Genomic DNA, 21979 nt, shown 5'->3' on the forward strand with positions numbered 1-21979 from the left:
TGTCCTGTTTACAGTAGTAAACCACTTCTGCGTGGACTCCTCCGCACGCTCGCTCCGGGGGATGCGTTTACCTTCAGGTCGTTTACTTGTTCCTTTGTCTAATGCAGTTTATAGTTCGGATCAGTTTGCAATGGTGGGTAATTTACTGTGGAGACCCATGTGTGCTCAGAGCAGCTACAAAAAGGCTCCCCCACATCCTTAATCACTTCATTGCCCTGCTCTAGGGATGATGTCACCCGATCCAGCAGTATAATCGCGCATTCTGTTAGGCATATGACTGCCGCCCTCTGATGATGTCACCGATTTACCTGCCAAAACTGGAGTCATCTGTCTGAGGTTTGACAGCAGGAGTGGAGAGGCACTGGCAAACGCTCAAAGGTTCACACCCAGAGCCTGCGGCCGAGGAAAGGGGGGGCTTGCTTCTATCACACCTCAGAAGAAGAAATGTGATTCCCAAACGGCCCAGTAACACATTTGTCCAACCTCACCAGTTTCCAAGTTCCTTTGAATTCTGGAACAGAGGGAAACCTTATCTGCATTTAGCTCTAAAGGAGCAGCTTCAAATGACTGAGGAGATCAGATCTGTCCATTGATCAATCTGGAGAGAGAGCTGCTAAGGGTAATTCCATGATTCCTACTTCCAGAAGCTGCCAAAAACCACAGAATCCCTTTTCTATGTCATGCCATCGCAGCAGGACAAAAACTACTGCAGATACATTGATTTTCCTGTATTTGATGTACCTGTATGTTTGAACACTGATTTTGTTTTTGCCTGTAACAAGCAAAACAGAACTGTAGTTTTGTTTAGTATTAAACACGCCAGACAAAGGCTAGAAAACGGCTTGTTTGGTTAATAAAAAAAAAACTGCTTGCACACTTTCGTTTGTACATAAATCACATGTCATTACATCATCCAAATGGCATATATAAACAAATTAAAGTAGCTGGCTTCAATTAGGCCCTCGCCAGCACGTTCTGCATTCAGCAGCACATGAACTTGGACTTTGCTGGTCGCCTTGTGCAGTAGTGTGATGCAGTGATGTTGAATAGAGGGTAGGGAGCAGTAGAGAGCTCGATTCTTCATTCAGCTCCCTGTCTTTCACACAAAAGCTGATGTCAGAGCTGCCCCCTCTTAGCCCATCAGATCAGGGCTCCTAGATATCTGTCCCTAAGCATTTCAGGTCACATTCAGGTAATGCTACAGAGAAACACACAGTCACACACATCCCATAAAAATAAATGCAGAACTGTGATATGTAAAAACATTTATTGTTGGTTAAGTTTTATTTTAATAACAGTGCCATTGAACTATGTGGTAAATAATATTTCCTCTTTTTAAGTCCGGACGTGGAATATACCCATACGCAAAATCTCAGCAGTAACTTTAGTCATTCACGTCAGAGAACGAGTCTCAAAAATTGTTTCACCAGAGATGGATATATTCTTAATACACCTAACATCACAGGGCATTCACACGCAGAACCAAGGACCAGTACGTTTTCAGGACATAGTACTAACCATTACCAGGAGGTCTGATTACACCATCCTGAACGTGACGGAATCAAGGTTTGTTTACAAAAAAAAGTTGAAAAAAAAAAGCACAATTAAAACTCGTTAAACATGAAGAGTTCAAATGGGCCACAGAGAACACAAAATGGACTCCCCAAGTGACCTGGTCCCAGTGCCCAACCATAAAGCATGCAGAGGGATGCTTATGTAATCCAGTTGTGTGTTTAAATGCTGTACAACATGCTGTGAGCTCTTATGAAATGAGTCCACCGCTTATTACATGCCAGTGGCCTTGGTTTCGACTTCAGGACGTCAGAGCTGCTTGGTGAGCACTGGAGTGGAACATTTCACCCAATGCATCAGAAGGCCGCGGACATTTTCCGAGTATAACGTACAATATACAACATCGTTCATGGTACGCCAGAACCACAGATACACAACGTTCCCGTAGAAGCACAACTCACACCATGGCAACTGTGCTCCCCACAGAACTTGAGATAAAAACAGAGATTCTCATTTGACTGCTTTTTTAAAAGTCTATATATATATATATATATTTATATATTTATATATGTTCAATAAAAGGTTGAAATACAGTAACGGGGTCTTGGAGTGAGGTGTGAATGTTAAAACTGGGGTCTTTGGCATGCCATTATAAAAAGCAACAAAGCTGCAATTTCCAGATTAACCGACCTCGCGTTGATATTTTACGGCCGATGTCTCTAAAACTGTGGGATTTTTAAAGAGACCTTCAACAAGGGTGAAAAACATAGATTACATTGCCTGCTGCTGCTGCTGATCTAGATCCTCTTTTGTACGCATCATAAAAACAGAGGTTAGAATGTCCCGGAACGGTGAGCGGGGAAAAAAAATAAAAAAAGAATTGTTTGGACACTCCTATAACTTTTTACTGTTATTTATATACTGTGGCTGAGAGGGATGTTTTATACAGTACAGTGCTGTGCTGCCCACACATCATAGCTAGACAGGCAAGACACCAGCCACCCCACAGTGAGTGGGAGAATGTATTCACAGCATGATGAAGGCAGTGCAATAGTGTGTGTGTGTGTGTGTGTTTTCTTCACCTCCTGTAGCCACCATGACTGGCACCCTAACCTGGCCATGGGGAGCAGGTGATGCTCAGCTCTCTTTAAACAGTGATGCACTTCCGGAGCCAATTAACATTGTCAGACAGGGCTGTTGGGTCTTAATTACATCACAAACCCATGAGTGCGTGTGAGCATGTGTGGCCGTCGAGGACGATAAACGTCGTGCTTTCTTCGTAACCTACGCTTTGCTGCCTTGTGAATTTTCAGACGTATTTTTTTCTTTCGTGCCTTAGGGAGCTTCAGCACTTTCACGTCGGTTTTCTCGAGCAGGAAAACCGCAGAGGAATTGTGCGAGATGCCAGTTACTACCGTGTTTACTGTGGTTACTTTTCTTTCAGAGGAGAGAGGCGACTGCAATTCAAGAGGTAAGAGAGAAACGGAACTCAAACGAAAATCACTAGACTATCTTTTTTTTAAAGGACCGTAAAATAGCAATGACTATAATAATAACACCAGTATTGACATTAATGGAGAGGGCTATTCCAGTCATGTCCCTTCTTCCCAGATAGGTGCTCGTTGAAGATGCTGTGCCCCATCTTTTGGCACGAGACTTTGCAGTACAGCTGGAGCTATTCCACAGTGGACCTTTTGGCACTTGGTGGGCGGGCACTGGGTCTCTATGCGTCTCCCTCCACTCGCTTCCTGCGGACTGGACAAAGCGGCACAAATGGGAGATGAGAGCGCCGCCCTGGTGGATGTCCCAAGGAAGATATGCCCACACGGCGCATTAGTGATGGACAAAATGACACTTCATGAACTGCTTACTGTATTTCTTGACGCCACTGGATGGAGAGCTCTGTTTAAAAAAATGGCACAAAGCAAACCAATAGTGCCATCTAGTGGGGTCAAAAAGTACAACAAATGGTTCATGAACTGACATTTTGTCCATCACTACAGCACACCCAAACTGCATGTGTGCACACGTGCAGACACATGTGCTACGGCAAATTCACGTTCAAGGTCCACAGAAAGCGCAAACAGCCAGTTAAAATGCAGTTAGATTGAACACTCGCTTAGCAGGCCGCGTGTGGATAAAGGTATGTGCTGTAAACGTAAGGGACGCACAGACAAGGAGGAAACAAAGGAGGGAGCGTGGTGTTATGGGAAAGACGACGCCAACACCAACACAATTAAAAAAATAATATGACAGGAGGTGTGGAGACCTTTGGAGAGAGACTGCGATCTTAGGCCAGACCGCCTGCACTGATAGGAAAGGTCTTTACGAAGGAGGCGCCAGGCACTCCACTCAGGAGAGGAGTACTCGCTTCACAGCCCGGTTCGAAGACAGAGAGATTACCGCATCAGCTGAGGCCGGTAAGGACCTTATGTGAAGCATGAGAATTGAATATGAAATGAATGAAAGCAGTGGAAAATAAACGACTCATGTAGAGGCAGCAGGCACCAGCGGGAGCCCTGAGGGGCGCCGCTGCATTGCACGTGGCAGGACCCGGCGGTACTTACCCAAGTCGTTGTTTTTGGTGATGGCCGCAGCGGCCCTGGCTCTCGGGCCCTGCTGGGTGAAGTGGTACCCAAACTTCACGATGCTCCTGTTGCTCTCCAGCATCTTGGCTATCTCCATTTCTGCCTTGGTGCCCAGCTGTTGTCTCTATGGCGACGAGAGGAAGGAGGGAGTGTTACAGCCCGAGTTGATGACCCACTGGGCCGCCTAGGTGCAAGGCCGCCGCCCCCTACCTGGTTGTCGATCTTGATCTCTGTCAGCGTGTCGTTATCCCGCAGAGCGTCAACCAGCGCCTGGATTCCTGTGCTGGTGATGAAGTTGGACTCTAAGTTGAGACTCTTCAGACTCCTGTTCTCTCTCAGCATGTCGGCAAAGGCCTGTGGACAGCAGCCGAGAGACATGCTTAGATGCACAAAAATGGGGTCACGGAGGAGATAAAAAAATTGAAGAAAACCAAGCGCACCATCTAGTGGGGTCAAAAAATATAACAACTGGTTCATGAAGTGTCATTTTGTCCATCAAAACTTTGGGACATGATTTGAGCTCCTTTCTGAACATAGAGCACCATCTAGTGGGGTCAGAAAATACAGCAAATGGTTCATGAAGTGTCATTTTGTCCATCACTAGAGTTTCGCAATATGAAAGATACTACATTTGATACTTGGTAACAGTGAGCTTGGCCTATCCGTTACAAGGTGCACACATAAGTTTAGACAGTACAAGCAATTTACAGACATCAGTCCACTTAACCACATCATTAGCCTGTGGGGGAGGAAGAGGCACATCCAGAGGTCAGAGGGATCCTGTGGGAGATCATGTAGCTCTAAACACGGCACTCTGGGGCAGGTATCGAAGTCTGGAGGTGAGAGGCTCAGTGCTGTTCAGGGGTCCGTTTTCGAAAGGCCTCGCCCAGGATGCTCACCATAGCGACGGGGTCGTTGCTGCGCGTTGCTGCCAGGCTGAACTTCTTCACGTGTGTGTTCTTCTCCATCGCCTTGGCGAAGTCCTTCAGTGTCGGAATAGGAACATTCTGGGGGGTGGTGAAAAGAAGCACATTGAGATCCAGTTTGGTTTCTGGGCCAGTCTCTGTCCATTCGAAATCCCCCACAGTTGCCGCACAGCACCTTGATGTTGTTCAGGTTGACCTCTGTCAGAGGGGCATCGTTGGACCGGATCCTCTGCAGGGTCTCCTCCACGTTCGTGGGGTTGGGCGGCTCATCGAAAATCGGCTTGACCTTCTCTCCTTTAACAACGTCTGTCAGATGGCATGGGGAGCAGAACCGAGAAGTTTGCAACTCACAACACAGAAGGTCTAATACAGGCAACAATAATAATGAAATGTGGGCCCCGGTCTCGGATACTAACTGCTGTAGGCCTCTTTACTGCCGTTCCCATCGTAGCTCTGCGTGCTGGTCACCAGCGTGTGCACACCCAGGATCGCTGAAACGCAACAAGGCATGACGTGTCAGTCAACCACGGGACACAACCGTCAAGTTCTCAATGCATAATCAGCTCAAGACCCACGGCTCAGCCTGTAACCACAGCGGCAAGCAGCGGAGGCTGACGTCCGCTCTCCTGAGCGGGATTCGCAAGGGCGCCGGAGTGGTCCCCACACTCCAACAAAAAGGAAGCCGATTCCTCACATTAAATCGCTACAAGTTTCGCTGATAGTAAACTGACACAGGCGAGGATAATGGGCCCGGCTGCCATTTTCTCCATTTGCCTGTTAAGATGGAAACTCCTGAAACGGATCCAGGGCTGAATCGTCAGCAGCAATGGATGCCGTCTGGAACCACTTTTCATGCTCACTCAGGGACTCTCAGCCTGAGATTCATTAAGAACAGTGACCGGGGTGGGGGGGGGGCAACATTTTTAACCAGGGCTAGCTCAATTCAGAACCAGCAAAAATGACCATCATTGAGTGATAAGATATTTATATGACTTTACCTTTCAGACAGACTAGGTACATCCCCAATGCCAAGCACCTTTCATGGGAAAAGGACCTAATTCTACTGCTAACTGCAGTGTCACACAGGGCATGGTGATTGTGAGCGGACACCTTCTGTTACTGGCTCTGACTTTGGGAGTCAGACGGACTGAATAGAGTCTGCTGTTTTAGTTTCTCTCTTACCCACAGTGCTGAAAACAGCAGCTAGACACAACTGCATTATAACCGACCAAAACAAAAGATGCATTATCCACAGTGGTCGACAGTAAAGTCTAACAATCCAACGCTTACGCAGCTTGTGAAAGTAAGACCCCCGAAAATTAACTGAAGCTCTGCATTTCGGTTCTCCCTCAAAAGAGCTTAACAGGTTTGTCTTTTTGTTGTTTGTTTTACCTGCCAGGTCACAGAGCTCAGTGTCTGTGGCACTGGAAAGGGCTTCTTCCAGTTCTGGGTCAAGGGTCGTCACTTCCTCTTTGCGCATTTCCACAGGCTTTTGTCTTGGTACCCACACCTTCCCTGGAAAAGCCAGACCAGCAAAGAGGATCAGGAAGACACCCAGATAAACATTTGACACTATTTCACCATTTCCACACGATGAAATGAAATTACATTACATTAAATGTCACGTTCAGGAGCAACCCCATAATGTAATTATGGCAAAACATTTTTTTCTTGTGATGTCATCCCGAGCTGACTGTGAAGGTAATTAGGCACACACATCTCTCTAGAAACAGCAGGAGCTTGAGCGTAATCATAACCGCAAATGATTAAATCTGAATAAGATGCTATTTACTGACATACTGCCCTAATTTCAAACACAAGGTTATTCATTTTGTAATTACCACCAAGGTGGAGTGGCTTTTGCACGTCTGTGTCATGCACAAATCTCACAACACAGAGGCACAAGATTCAGCGTTTCACAGTAAGACACGGACACACCACACGGGACCTTCTGCATCTTTCAACTTAAGGTAAATGTCCAAGAAAATACAATTTAGCTCAAGAATGGAAAGAAAATGTAGGCGAAAACTATTGCATACACAATGATAGTTTATTGCTTTAGTAGTTTATATATAAAGCATATAGTTTAATAAATGTATGCATGTTAATTGCATTCATGATTCACAAATACAACTTGTATTTTCCCTTGATTTTCCTGTACGCCCTTCAAACCTGGTCCATTCACCTGCATCTCCTGAAATGTCCTCACTGTTAGGGATGATTGATTACGCCCATTATAACCACGCATTCCCTTATCACAGCTGTCAAGGACACACCTGGACAAACCACTGCCGCCTCGCTCATACCCAACATTAATGCAGCTGACACCCCAGCATGCACTCACTGTTTCACAGGCCTCTTGTACGCAGGATTAACATTGGCAATTAACAGTTTCTTCAATTGACATGATGTGGCTTGACAGATCTTACAGACACCAGCAACAAGGATCGAACATGAGGCACAACCACAAATTCTGCTAGTGTGGGATGTAAAAGTGTCTGATGCCGAGGGCAGATTGGGGTCACACACGTGCGTCACGCGGTGCCCTTGACCCAGTTCAGTGCTATAGGGACTAATGTGCACATCAATAATGCATTGTCACTGTAAGCAAGAGCGTCACACGCCTTTCTGAAAGGTACATTTCACCTCACTTACATCTTCTGCCATTCTTATCGTCAGACTCACTATTTGGCTCTGCTCGCTCTCGGGGGGGGGGGGGGGGGGGCTCAGGGAGAGCGACTAGACCCCCAGACCGTGCTTTCCTTCTGTCCTTCCGTCCTTAAAGAGCTTATAACAGTCTGCCAAAGAGCTTTATCAGGAAACCACTTAACAAAACAGTGGAAAGAGGCTTCAGGGCATGTCACCATTCCACACTACAGTGTTCACAGCCAGGCAAATGAGTCACTCATTCCAGCAATGAATAATTCACAAAAAGCAACAAGAACACAACACAACTGTACTATTGCTAAACAATACTGACCTGTTTTATAGCACGACAACACAGATTTTAAAATGGGATAAAAACTGCATGTATTTTTATTCTGTTTTTTTTCCAACCCTAGATTAGTTACATCCAGTTGTGTATTACACACAACTCTCTATACTTTGCCTTCTTCAGCTCAGATTAGTCATAGAAGCCAAGGCGTGCCCTCAGCTACAGTTCACGCTTTCTGCCAAGTTGGCAGGATTCTTAACACACTGCGGGTGAAACCACTTCGGTGTGCTGGTTTCAATGAGACCTGCAGCGCCTGTCCCACCGCTCTTAGTTTCACCACGGTGCATTCTGTAATGCCGTCATGCATGTTGTTATTGAATGATATAAGCCAAGAAACCCTTCAGCTTGATGAGTGTGCTGTCAATTTCATTACCAAAGCCCGATGAACAGCAGGTGGCACTGTAGAGCAGAGTTAGAGGAACCTAGAGATCTAACCTCCTTGCTGCAGGCAACAAGCCAGTCCTTGAACCTCCTCACCAAAGACGCCCAACACAACGCAGTGAAGGTAGACTCTGATCCGCCATAGGCAGATAGCTTGGCTGGAAAAGAACACGTTGACCTTCTACACTGGATAGGATTCCTAAAACATACTTAACTGGACCAAATCAGCACCGATTCCCAAAGTGTCTCCACGGGAGGCTCAAAGGAATAGATAACGATCGTAATCACTTCAAGAGAATTTTAAAAAGCAACAAAACACGAATCTTTACATAATTTATAGGTTGCAAAAGAAACAGTTATATAGTTATGCATCACATTCCAGCATTATGATCTTTCGCATGAGTAAATTATGAGGAATTTTCAGCTCCACTTTCAGGGAAATAAAAGAAATGATAAATTCATAAATACTGACATCAAATATCTTCAGAGAAAGTATCTAGCAAAATACTCCCCAGCCACAGGTCGGGCGGCCTCGCTTTGCAAAGGGGGCGGCCTGCTCAGCCGTGACTGCTGCACCCCCCTCAGGTCGCTGCTGTGATTCTGGCTTGGAGAGTATAGGTTTTCCAGATTTCCCACTTGGGATCAATAACGCAGGACTGTTGACCAATACAACAGAGTGGATTTATAATTATTTTTAATAATGTCGGCATGTAAAAAAGGCAAAGAAAAAAAATGCTATATCCTTAATTGCTCCCCCCTTCCCAAAAATCAGAGCGAGACAGACAAAAAAATGCACGGGAGAGTACCGGATATAGCTGCTTATTTACCCCCCACGCCCAACCCTGACCTCTGGCCCATGTGCCATGTAAGTTACAGACCCTGTAGTACAAACAGAGCCCCCCGCAGGAGTTCACAGCTGCCCCCCCCCCCCCCCCGAATACAGAATCACGGCATCAGGAAGCTCACCGCTGCCTCGACAGACACGCCAGCCCGGCGTTCCCACCGTTAGCATCCAGTGAACCGTCACCACGGCGACCTCCCGAGGCCCCTCCGGAAAACAAATACATCACAATGACGGAGCTCATTCAGAGATAAAGAACTCCCTCGCAGGAAGAGGGTCTTTGTACTCGGGAGGGGACGCGTCTTTCTCCGCCATCCTGATTCTGAAATGCTAGCGGGGCGTGGAGGCTTAAAATCCACAAGCTTCCAAAGTCACCGACAGAAAAAAAAAATTATAATAATAATGATGATGAGGGGACCCGGGAGTCTCCGCCTGGGTCACATGTGTGTGGAGTTTGCATGTTCTCCCCATGTCGTCGTGGGGTTTCCTCCGGGTACTCCGGTTTCCCCCCACAGTCCAAAAACATGCTGAGGCTAATTGGAGTCGCTAAATTGCCTATAGGTGTGCATGTGTGAGTGAATGGTGTGTGAGTGTGCCCTGCGATGGGCTGGCCCCCCATCCTGGGTTGTTCTCTGCCTCGTGCCCATTGCTTCCGGGATAGGCTCCGGACCCCCCGCGACCCCATAGGATAAGCGGTTTGGAAAATGGATGGATGGATGGATGATGATGAGGCACATCTTTGGTTTCTTTCGTTTTTTTTGTTCTTTTGTGATCGATTAGTCTACTGCAATCCTGAGAATAGTGTCTGTTTACATGATTTACACAACTCTTTATAATTGTTTGATTAGCTCTTGATTAATCAGGACATTTCATTGGTTATCCTCGATCGACATACACATTTCTGATTGGTTCCCCTGACTAAGCATCCTCCCAATGACAACCCATGAGTCCTTCATTACCACCAATCAAAGTTTCTGGAACCTACGACTTTTATTTTTCTGTTGTTTTTCGTTGATCAACCGTCACATGGTGCCAGTCTAGCATCCTGTGTCACAGGTACCCCAGCCTTGGTCACCCATGTAACTATCGGCACTACGCTAAAAACACTAAGCTGCCGAGACTTAAAGATTTCTCCATAACTACTCAAACTTTTATGAAGCTGCTATTAGCACCAAGGAATGCAATGGATTTTAAATGTTTATCTCACAGAGGTGAGGATGTCCCCACAGGTATGGTGACCCTTGGAATCATTGCCATGGAAACCGACAGTTCTGTTTATCACTCAAAAACACAATCATGAACTGGAGAACCAGAAAACTATTGTGCAGCTGCAACAGACTTGAGAAACAGGCCCCACCCCTTCTCCCTCCACAGAAGAGGCCATGTAATGGGGGCCCAGCCGACGGGACAGGCGCGGCGAGACCCAGCCCCTCCTGCAGCTATCGGCGCTCTTCCTGTGGGGCTCCCTGATGCAGCCCAGCCCTGAGGAGAGCCCAGATGGCCCAAGCGGCTCCCAGGCACTTGGCGATTGCACTGAGGCCGGAGCGCAGCTCCAGAAAGAGAAGCAGGCCTGGGGAACTAGCGAGCAGTAACTGCACCACTAGCACTAGGTCACCAATAGATAAAGTCAACCAGTTAATTCAGTCTGGTTAACGGACGGACGGACGGACAGACAGTCCGACGGACGGACACAGACACAGACAGGCAGACAGACAGCCAGCCAGCTGATAAACACCCCTATAGCTGTATTTGTTTTTAGCCAGGCATAACTTTCCTGGTAAAAGTCCCTAAATGCCGCAGGGAAGCTGATCTGCAGAGGCTCCGGTCGCACACACACTCGTCTCTAATAAGTTTGTATGTTGGCTGCGTTTCCAGCAACAAATCCGAGTTCGGTGTAACAGAGGTCACAGTCTTGGTCTTATCAACCGCTCTCTCCAGTGTTGGTGTAACTTACTGGGAAACTAAACTAAAGTGTTCTGAAACTGCTGATTATTACTGGTTGTAGCCAACTCACAGTCACAATTAGCATAATCTTTTCCGTGGTGAACATCTACATGTGAATTTAGGTTGTGCCCGCGTCAATAAACGCATTCACACTTTTTATTGTGCATACCGAACAGTACAAGACAAATGCATGTGCAGTTGTGGCTCTAAATGGTAGGTGGATGGATGGATCTGGATGGAAAGGCTACAATGTAATGAAAAAACCGTAAGTCACGCGAACACATTTCAGCTTTCGCCGTCAGGAGAGGAACTTCCCCCGGCAGCCAACCGGCCCACCAGCCCACCGGCCCACCAGCCCACCAGCCCACCGGACACTCCATCCCAGGTTCAAAGGTTTCACTGGCGGCTGCCTGATCACCTCCGGCTTCCAGACGCGCAGCTGACAGAAACATCTGGAAGGACCTACAGGGCTCACATTAAGAACCTCTGCGGGTCCATTTCCGCATCCTACGCTCTGTACTCTTGAAGCATGACAACACAGCATCTCATCATAAGGGAAGGACAAGGCTTTCCAATTCTATGATACTTCCAACACAAATCATACAAACAATTACCCAGTATTAACACATGGGGATGTATCTGCAGGCTGTCCTGCTCCTGCACCCCTCCAGGAATGGGTACCTCGACACCCCGGTCTGGATCTAAGGAGATTCAGAACAGCATTAATTACGCGTCTCTGGGTCGGCTGGACTGAGCAGAACGGTTGTGGTATCACTGTTCCGTCACCAACGGCCACTTTTCTGCAAGGTCGAAGCTCACTGAGACCGTCCCACCACGTCAAGCCTGATATCATGGAAAATAACGCACCGGCGGAGCAGCGGAGGTACGCACTGTGTCACGCCTATGTTCGCCGTCTCTAGCGTGTGCAGCCTGCCCCCTGTTCATACCCCACGGGAGCAGTGCTCACGGCTGAGGAATTCCTTTGGACGGCCTCCAAACAGAAAACTCTTAAAACAGGGAGATTTAAGGTTTTTCTTTCAAACTCACCCAACCCCCACCCTGGACCATCACTGCCCCCGATTACACCACCCGAGGCCTCTGAAGTTGCAAACCATGCAGCCACTGGGGAAAGTCTGTTACAGGAGGGGGGGGAGGGGGGGAGAGCCCCTGTGATTTGAGGTCCCTCATTTTAAAGGACTTCAAGTTAAACAGCTTCTGCCTCAGACAATTTGGCTGCAAGTAAGCAGTGCAGCCAAGTACTAAAGGCAGCAGCTGGCAAACTGAGAGGATCATTAGCCGGCTTAAATAAATAAAAAGGTACATTTACAGCAGTCTGGGAAGCAGGCAGATATTAAAGAAATCCATGGATGCATTTATTGGAAATGACGTGCATTTGCTAAGGATCATAACATCACACTGGCTGAAGACGAGGATGCATTTTGCCATTTCATCCATGCACGAGTTCGGCTAGCTAGCTGCCCGGCCCTCTGCCTGATAGAGTAAGCTACATATTTATTAATATTTATAAGTGTAACCCCAGCGGCACCGTAGGCACACCTCTGTCACTCCTGAACTCCCAGTCACTCCTGCACTCCCTGTCACTCCTGCACTCCCTGTCACTCCTGCACTCCCTGTCACTCCTGCACTCTCTGTCACGGGAGTAAACGGCTGATTCCTCCTGACTGAACACACAACGGGTTACAAATTGCTGTAAGGACCCTCTCAGATTACCGAAGTGCTACCAGTTTGTCTCACAGTGAACTTTTTGTTTAATTTAAACAGTACAGTTTACAACTTCCTGAGAAAGTAAATGAACAGAACTGAACAAATCGGATAATGTAAAGCTACAGACTCCATCTTAAACTTTGTACACACAGGCAGATAATCTTAGATATAGTAATTAGATTTAGTAAGTTGGAATATTTTAATTCTATACCAAATAAGGGATAAACAATTCATATGGAGGAGATCCATTTTTAATGGTTTGGCTTTTGGGGTTGCCCCTGTACTGCTGAATGGTGACCACACTATTCCACATCATCGATTATGGGAATTCTCCTGAAAACTTCATTTTCAAGCTTTTGTGGACTTCTATGAAAAACGTTAGGGAGCAACTGACCAATAGTTTTGGTCAAAATGTCGAAATCTGGATTTTTCTCAATGGATAATCACAGTCCAATTTTAGAACCACATGGTGACAAGGCACAGGTTGGCAAAAAGCTTAGGAAATATCCTTTATTTGTGGTGAAAAACAAAATATTTCAATTTGACATTTTTGGACAGAGAAATGATAAGTTGAACCTGAAGTGTTTTGAGCCAGTTCTATACACTTTCCTCCAGCAAAAGCACCAGCCTGCCAGAACCTGCTTAAAACTGAAATGTTTCCTTTTGAAAATCCCAGAGCCCGTTCTTCTTCCTGGTTGCTCTCTAAGCTTTGTCGGGGCCGATAGCTGACATTACGCCGTGCTCCACAGCGCAAGTTATGCTTACAGAGAGCGTGGAAAGCCTAAGCTGCCTCTCTGCCTCGTCTGCCTCTCTGCCTCGTCTGCCTCTCTGCCTCGTCTGTCTCTCTACCTCACTGTCTCTCTGCCTCACTGTCTCTCTGCCTCACTGTCTCTCTGCCTCACTGTCTCTCTGCCTCACTGTCTCTCTGCCTCGTCTGTCTCTCTGCCTCGTCTGTCTCTCTGCCTCGTCTGTCTCTCTGCCTCGTCTGTCTCTCTGCCTCGTCTGTCTCTCTGCCTCACTGTCTCTCTGCCTCACTGTCTCTCTGCCTCACTGTCTCTCTGCCTCACTGTCTCTCTGCCTCACTGTCTCTCTGCCTCGTCTGTCTCTCTGCCTCGTCTGTCTCTCTGCCTTGTCTGCCTCACTGCCTCTCTACCTTGTCTGTCTCTCTGCCTCACTGTCTCTCTGCCTCACTGTCTCTCTGCCTTGTCTGCCTCACTGCCTCTCTACCTTGTCTGTCTCTCTGCCTCACTGTCTCTCTGCCTCACTGTCTCTCTGCCTCTCTACCTTGTCTGTCTCTCTGCCTCACTGTCTCTCTGCCTCACTGTCTTGTCTGCCTCGTCTGTCTCTCTGCCTCGTCTGTCTCTCTGCCTCACTGTCTCTCTGCCTCACTGTCTCTCTGCCTTGTCTGCCTCGTCTGTCTCTCTGCCTCACTGTCTCTCTGCCTCACTGTCTCTCTGCCTCGTCTGCCTCTCTGCCTCATGACTCGCCTCCAGTTCATTCTGATCGCAGAAACCAGACGCAACAAGCCAAACCCAGCAGCCACTGAAGATGCTGTGGACGGCACAAATCCTGAGACAGACCAATGCAAACCATACAGACTGCTTTACTTTCCAGTATGACGAAGACCAGTACAGGAATGTTAGACATAGAAAAACCACAGCAGGGGCCCCAACTAAAAACCACTGTTTCGTTGTTCTCATGCCTCCAAACTGATGCTCCGTGTGACAGGCGGTGACCCTTGATTGACCCAGCACTCTGTCTTTAGTAACGGCTCCACCCAAACCAGCCTCCTCCACCCAAGAAATTGACTCACTGATCCATGGCCACCAAAACACACAAACAGCGCCTTGATGCTGCACAGCAGATTCATCTAGACCTACGTAGCATAGAGAGTTTGCCTGGCCAGACACTGCACAGCACAGAGAGCTCGCCCCCGGCCCCACGCAGCGCAGTGCAGAGAGCTCGTCCAGCCCAGCCCTAGGCAGTGCAGTGTGTAGAGCTCGCCCGGCCCAGCCCCAGGCAACATACTGTAGTGTGGAGAACTTGCCTAAACCCACCCCACACAGCGTGGTGAGCTCGCCTGGCTTGGCCCCGCACAGCACAAACAGCTCACCCGGCCTAGCCCCAGGCAACGAAGAGTGGAGAGCTCACCCGACCTAGCTCCAGGCAGCGCAGTGTGGAGAGCTCGCCCAGCCCAGCCCCACCCCACGCAGCATAGAGAGTTCGCCTGGCTGGACCCTGCACAGCACAGAGAGCGCGCCCACGGCCCCACGTAGCGCAGTGCAGAGAGCTCGTCCAGCCCAGCCCTAGGCAGTGCAGTGTAGAGAACTTGCCCGACCCAGCCCCAGGCAACATATTGTAGTGTGGAGAACTTTCCTAACCCCACCCCACGCAGAGCTCGCCCGGCCCAGCCTCAGGCAGCGCAGTGTGGAGAGCACACCCAGCCCAGCCCCAGGCAGCGCAGTGTGGAGAGCACACCCAGTTCCGACCCCATAATATACCAGCAAAGTGAAATCGCACTGCACGCTCCAGGAGGACATTTCATTAATGACACACCTTTCTTCTCCCCAGTGAAAGGGACCACATCGTCCCGGTCCTTGTGCTCCATAGCCTCCTTCTCCAGGTATGTCAGCAGCTTTTCTCTGTCGAAGGGACCCGTGTCAGCTTTGCTGGTTTGGTCTTTCTGCCGCATGCCAGCTGGGAGCAGCGCATTCTGTGAAAGACCAAATGCTAGATATATTATTTTCATGATATTTTTACCCTTCCATCACTGGCTAAATGGCCTACTTTTGTAAAGTATTTTTAATCAAACTCCCTCTACACCGAAATCTACCTACCTGGGATCACACTAAAATGATCATTCTCCGGTTACGTGCATATTACAGATCTGAATAAATAGTGTTTGCTAATAATTCAGCATGAAGGTCTGCTTCTCAAGATTCAGAAGGCCCCCACCCACGGGTCATGGGGGGGGGGGGGGCTCACTGCCTCCTGGAAGCCCCTGCACCCTTCACTGCCTCCTAACCAGAATCAGCTCATTTACTCTCACCTCTGGGTCCATCTCCTCCAGAGCGCATTCCAGTTGCTTTAGCTCCTCTTCTGAGAGCTTGTTGAGGATCTCATCTTCGTCAATCTGTCGGTACTTCTCCAAGTCCTTCTTGAATGGCAGCGCCATGACTACAGAGGTTGTCTGCCGGAAAAGAGGCCGTCTTGCGGTTCCACACCAGTCAGTCCCGCCTCTAAGACACAGAAAGAATTACAGTTGATGCACAATACAATCAATACCAATATTCACTACAGCATCGTTCCATCAAACGGAACAGTCACAGATCTCTACTGCCCCCGGCTCCCTGAAACCTACAGGTATCCCTCGTCTTTCTAAGGTACAGGTGACATACAAGTAGGACTTCGTGAGAAGCATATTGTGACACCCAAAAGTTAGTAATCTAAATTAAACTAAATTCAGCATATCCTTATGTTTATTAAACGTCGGACTTTAAACTGCAAAAAGTAGCGTCGCCAACCATCATCCTTTTACCTTGTTTAATCACAACATCTCCTCTTTTAAAAGATGCTGCGGCTGCTGATCTGTCCCTTTCTTCACCGCCGCTTCAGTGCTTATTCCTTGCATGATTTACCAAAACAGTAGCATGTGGCTCCGCTACCCAAATTTAACATAAGGATACGTCGAATTTATACTGAGTACTAACTTTTGGGTATTACAATGTGCCTCTCATTAATACTTTGGGCACATTACTAATCTGCTTACTAAATTGTGGATGTGAGTAAATGTCCATATAGTACCGAAAAGCCTGCATCCATAGAAATGTCTTCGGCAGTCAGCCCTGGCAATTATTGTGCATGTGCCACATAATTGCAATTATATCATGAAGTGACATCATGCAGCCCTACATACAAGTCAAATGATCACATAACCCTTCGTTTAATTCAACTGAACATAGGCTTATTCTATCACATTCACAGACACTCAGAATATTCTAGTCTTGCAGGAAAGACTAGTGCTTTGTTTAAAAGGACACATCCATCCCAGAGAGCCGACAGACATGCAACGCTCTCACCAAAGAGACACAGTGCTTTTAGCTGCTTTTAAAATGGGGGGGTGGTGGGGCTGTAACAGTGTCTGGGTCCCCTCTACATGAAGATGCAGAGGTGCAGAGTTTCCTTATCAGCATATCACCTGACGCAGGAAGACGAAGACCACCCGCGGAACCAATAACCAAAGTACCTTCAGCTCAAGCAGACGTGCTTTAAAATGCTATTAAAAAAAGCTGCAATTTGGGGTGGGTAAAGAAACCGGTTCAGCGTGTCACTCTCCCACGACGTATGACCTCATTTTTCCATATCTCCATGTAGAGCACAACAGATGTGTGTGTTCAAGACAAAAGCAGACCATCCCTGATCCACTGAAGAAGGGCTCTCGCGGAAGCCGGCAGACAGACTGCAGAGCGAACCCTGGGGAAGCCGGCAGCTCGAGGTGGAAACTCTTAAGGCTGGTAATGCAGCTGAACGCAGCATGTCTGCATGCATTATTCAAATTGAACGGACATTAATACTCAACTCGCATTAAGGGAAACGGACTATTGCTGGGAAATGTCATCAGCATCAGAGAGCTGCGGTCAAAAAATTAAACAGAAGTGCAATTCCTTTATTATCACCAAGCATAATATGATTTTTGACTGTTCTAGAATAAGTATTAAAATGTCACTTCTTTAAAGTATGAAAGAATATTAAGTTACTTTAAAAAAAGTGGATGGATATCAGCAAATAATGCACAGATGGTGAATTCAGGACATTAATTTCAAACCTGCTGTACTGACTCATTGAACAATAAAAGACATTCACTGTCTCTAACCCAGTCCTGAGTCTCCATTTACACACTGGTTTCCACTCACATCCATTAAGGAACAGCACTGCACACAATTACTGAATAGTTACATAACCACAGTCCGTTTTACAGCCATTCAAGCAAATAACCTTTAAGTTCTGGGAATTGTTTAATTAGAATATAAAACCAGACAAGGTCATATGCGTACGAATGGGTACTTCTAACGACCAAATCATGACCTTTAACTTCACTTCATTAACCAACGCATGAGGTTAAATCAACAATAAAACAAAGCAAATTACAGGCTAACCTTTTAAAAACTGTGCTTAAATGTATTTCAAGAACGTTTAGATGATCAGCTGTTTAAAAACTGACAAGAATTACGAACATGACCCACTATATAAATGGATCGCTCCCCACTTGCCAGATGAATTTAGGCCGTCCTAATCTACTTGGTCTGCTCACAGGTCACATTTCATCTAAGTCCTTTGATACTCTTGGTACTTGATAAACAGATTATTTATATGTTATGCATATTCAAGAATTTTCTAGAAAGGATCTGAGGATAAATTGACATTATGTTTACGTCAGGTGGTCAGGTCATGTGATGCGACACTCTATCATTCTCCTTTGTAGGTGGCTTGGCGTGTCCAGATGTTTGACTGGTATTTTACTTAAACAAAACTGTTACAGTAAATATATATTTGAAGAAAAATATGAATCACAAATCCAAATGACTGGTGAAGCCAGTTTCTCTTCTGGGCTAAGATCAAGACCCACCCCCACATCCATGTTGCATGACCTCCAGAGACTGGCCGGATCATGCTGTGTCGATGGGAAAAATGGTGATGCTGAACTGCGTCAGAAGGTAAGAGATCAAGCTGTTTGCGCTGACTCTGGGCAAGAGGTTGAACAGAGTTCAGTTCTGTTCAGTATCTCATGCCAATGCACTCAGCCTACACTTCATTCAGTTACCAGGCTTGGAGGCCAAACACAAGACATCCAAGATGACAGAGGGCTCAGCTGTAACAGCCTTCTAAGCAGGGTGATTTTTGTCTGTCCCAAATTCTGTTACTAAGCTTGATCGCTATCTGAGATCATAGGACACTATGAAAGTATGAGGAAACACTAGATAAAACACATGATTATATTAATAATAACAGAAGAAACAAGGTGTATATACACCAACTGGCAGTGTTGGGCGTTTCAGATCCAGAAGCTACAAATCCAGACCGAGATTTTGTTTCTACCAAGCAGTTGAACATAAAGAGTCACAGTCACAGAGGACTCAGCTGGTTGGGAGAAACAAAATCTTGGTCTGGATCTACAGCTTCTGGACTAGAAGTGCTCAACACTGCTAACTGGATGGTGTTAACTGAGTTTCACATACATTAATCCTGTTAGCTGGTTTTCTACAGGATTTCTCATGAAACCCCCCCCCCAATAAAACACTCTCCTTGTAATAATAATAAGACATGAGGTAATTCAGAACTCAGAGGGGGGGGCACGGGAGAGTTATATTATCTGAAAAAAAGACTGCAGAGTCTTTTAGGTTATATCTAGGTTAGACTTTGGGCCTCCAAAACCAACTCCGGAGGGAAGGTAGTTCATGCTCCTCATCCTCACTTTCTCACTGACTCTATAGCCTCCAGGATTTCCGGATTTTTTTAAAAGTAACGTCCAGCATTAACACCCGGATTTATGGTGACTTCAGACCCCTACAGAATAAACTCGACTATCTTCTTCTCACATGTTCTGGTAAACCAGGTCAGGTGGACAATGAGCTACGCCACCGTGTCTGCAGTATCTACAGAGGCAGCGGTGCATTAACTTCCTTTAACTTGAGTTCTAGTTTCTATCTCGCTGCAATCGAGATGAAGAAATCATTCCAGCTGTTTAACAGTGAGTCACGCAGGCCCCGTTTCCCCCTAGGTCTCCTAGATGTTAGCTCAGAAGCACTCCTCCCAGGCAAGTCTTTACCAGCCTTCGCTGAAGCTCCTCTCCCAGAAATACAGACAACCTGGTCACCCCTGGAGGAGAAGCTCTGAAGCTCAGCCCTGTGCTCGCAGTGGCACAAAGAGCAGAGCAAGATTGCAAAATGACGCCTTCTGACAGATGATGCCATATTTACACACGCGACTATAGCAATCGCCGGATCACGTCATGCTAATACAGCGGCAACGCCCCGAACGTGCTTCGTATAAACAGATACTCGCCAGTTTAACCACAGCTCACTCCGAACTCAAGCCAAAACAATAGCTGCTCCACTAATTGTAACAAGGATAACGTCAAACTACTGAAATAAAAAAAAGTCCTATTATACTTCCGACATACTATTTACAGCTAGATGTCATTTGTGTAATGAACATGGAATTCAAGGAGTGATTAGACAATCATCAGCTTCATTAACCCTTTATAAAGGAAATATACTTTATAAAAATATTCAATTTATGACCTCATATTTTGTATATAATAAAATACATATGATCTGGAAAAACAATAGCTAAATAACAACAGATTGTCTATTTTCTTCTCTAATAAGATCACCAGTCAACGCTTTACAGCCTTCTTTTTTACCTTTAAACACGCGTTAACTTTGCACATACTTACTAACTTAAAAGGCTGTGGTTATCTGAGTTATAGCTTGATTGATGGACTAGCAGAAATGCATAAAATTACTATTACTTAAGCAAGCAACAAGCCCCGTTTAGCCAATGAATGTCATATATCCAGACGATCGGGTTTTCTGGTCTGTGTCTCAGGAAGGGATTGGCACATACTTTACCACAACTTGCCCTTTCATTTCGTTTTGCCTATTTGTTGACAAACAATTATCGCATTCGCGTTTTATAAGGCGCCTGGTCCGGGTTCGCAAAAAAAATGAAAATAAACGGGACAGAATGCGGCATGCGGTGAAGCATTGTGGACACACACCCCAAAGATCACCAGATCAACCAAGAATGATAATTAAATTAAAAATAGATATATATGCTAGGAACACATGTTTCTTTAGCAGGACACCGCCAAGGTATTTCCTACACCCGACTGGACATGCCGGTGTATAAAACAACAACAACAATAATAATAATAATAATAATAATAATAATAATAATAATATGAAGAAAGCGGAATAGCAGTTGACGGCAACAACCAAAACAGCACGTTAGGACATTGCAGTGTGTGGTAGTTCTTAGGAAATAATTTGCGGATGACAAATCATACATTTCAACTTCGAGTGTTCTAAGCTGTTGACCTAGCTAAAGATCCGAAAACCGACCAGTTGATTAGCAAAAAGCCTATTTATGTCTAGTTGTAGCTGGTAAAATTGAAGGTAAGGTACGGATAACGATGACCAAAAATGTACGATGACAGTTTTAGGCACACCAAGCAGCGCTGTGTAGTGCAGTCATTATTGCCGCCCATTGATTTCCTGATCCAACCCATTTACCGCGACTTGAAGACTTCACAGTACACTTAACCAGAAAGCAATTCATAACGTATTACTTCACTTCATAATTAAATGCATTAGCCAACCAAATAATCTCCCTACGTCTGTTTATATGAGACAACATATACAAAGTATATATCGAGCTAGCTGCGGCAATCTGTATAAATTATTATAAAAACCCATAGATAAAACAACTGCTAATTATTAGCAAATGTCTTATTTCTTACCAAACTGTAATGCTTCAAAGCGATATCAGGAGTTACCAGTGAACAATTATACGCGTTTTCTGCTTTTGGTCGCAATAAGTACCAGACTAATAGTAGAGCTGTATTTCCGACAGCTTCAGTCCCACACTGTCTCACCCCAAGGGCGGCAACACAGGAAGACAGAAACTGGACAATACCACGTGTCACAGGTCGAATAGCCTGACGATAAAATCCACCAATGGAAGTGGCCTATCCCGCCTTCGACATTTTCAGCATCAACCAGCAACACAAAAAATGCAGGAAGTGGACTCAATCGTGCAATGGTTTATGGGACTTGTTGTTCCGAAGGGAATCATTAGCGTAGCGTGTGGTTGAATATCTAATTATGGAGAGGTAATAAAATCGTGAATATAGAGATATAGTACAATTTCGTATAAATGTCAAAAACATCCAGAACCTGATTGTTTTTGCTAACTTATTATATAGATATATTTAGTTAGAAAAAATATAATATATAAATTAGTAACCACTTACACACAGATTTACTAAATGCTCGTTTCTGGGAAA

At 46.0% G+C, this 21979-nt stretch overlaps 1 protein-coding gene across 1 annotated transcript; it reads right to left on the minus strand.

Annotated features, from left to right (window-relative positions):
* Window positions 1-1248: 1248 nt before the first annotated feature.
* tmod2 (tropomodulin 2) lies at window positions 1249-21580 on the minus strand. The gene is made up of 10 exons (XM_049030811.1): window positions 21434-21580; window positions 15962-16151; window positions 15469-15625; window positions 6419-6541; window positions 5443-5517; window positions 5202-5332; window positions 5000-5107; window positions 4311-4454; window positions 4080-4224; window positions 1249-3267 (listed from the first exon to the last, which is right to left on the minus strand). The coding sequence occupies exons 2-10, from the start codon at window positions 16085-16087 to the stop codon at window positions 3236-3238; spliced, it is 1041 nt and encodes a 346-aa protein (XP_048886768.1). The 5' UTR covers window positions 16088-16151; window positions 21434-21580; the 3' UTR covers window positions 1249-3235.
* Window positions 21581-21979: the final 399 nt, after the last annotated feature.

Source organism: Brienomyrus brachyistius, chromosome 11, assembly GCF_023856365.1.
Source record: "Brienomyrus brachyistius isolate T26 chromosome 11, BBRACH_0.4, whole genome shotgun sequence".
Classification (NCBI taxonomy): domain Eukaryota; kingdom Metazoa; phylum Chordata; class Actinopteri; order Osteoglossiformes; family Mormyridae; genus Brienomyrus; species Brienomyrus brachyistius.

Bases quoted from the DNA above. Each gene is read 5' to 3' on its own strand.
- tmod2 (XM_049030811.1), bottom strand. From the start codon at position 16,087: ATGGCGCTGCCATTCAAGAAGGACTTGGAGAAGTACCGACAGATTGAC. The intron at 5,108-5,201 runs GTGCTGTGCGGC...ACCACCCCCCAG, and splicing joins TCAACCTGAACAACATCAAG to AATGTTCCTATTCCGACACT. The intron at 4,225-4,310 runs GTAGGGGGCGGC...TCGTCGCCATAG, and splicing joins AGATCAAGATCGACAACCAG to AGACAACAGCTGGGCACCAA.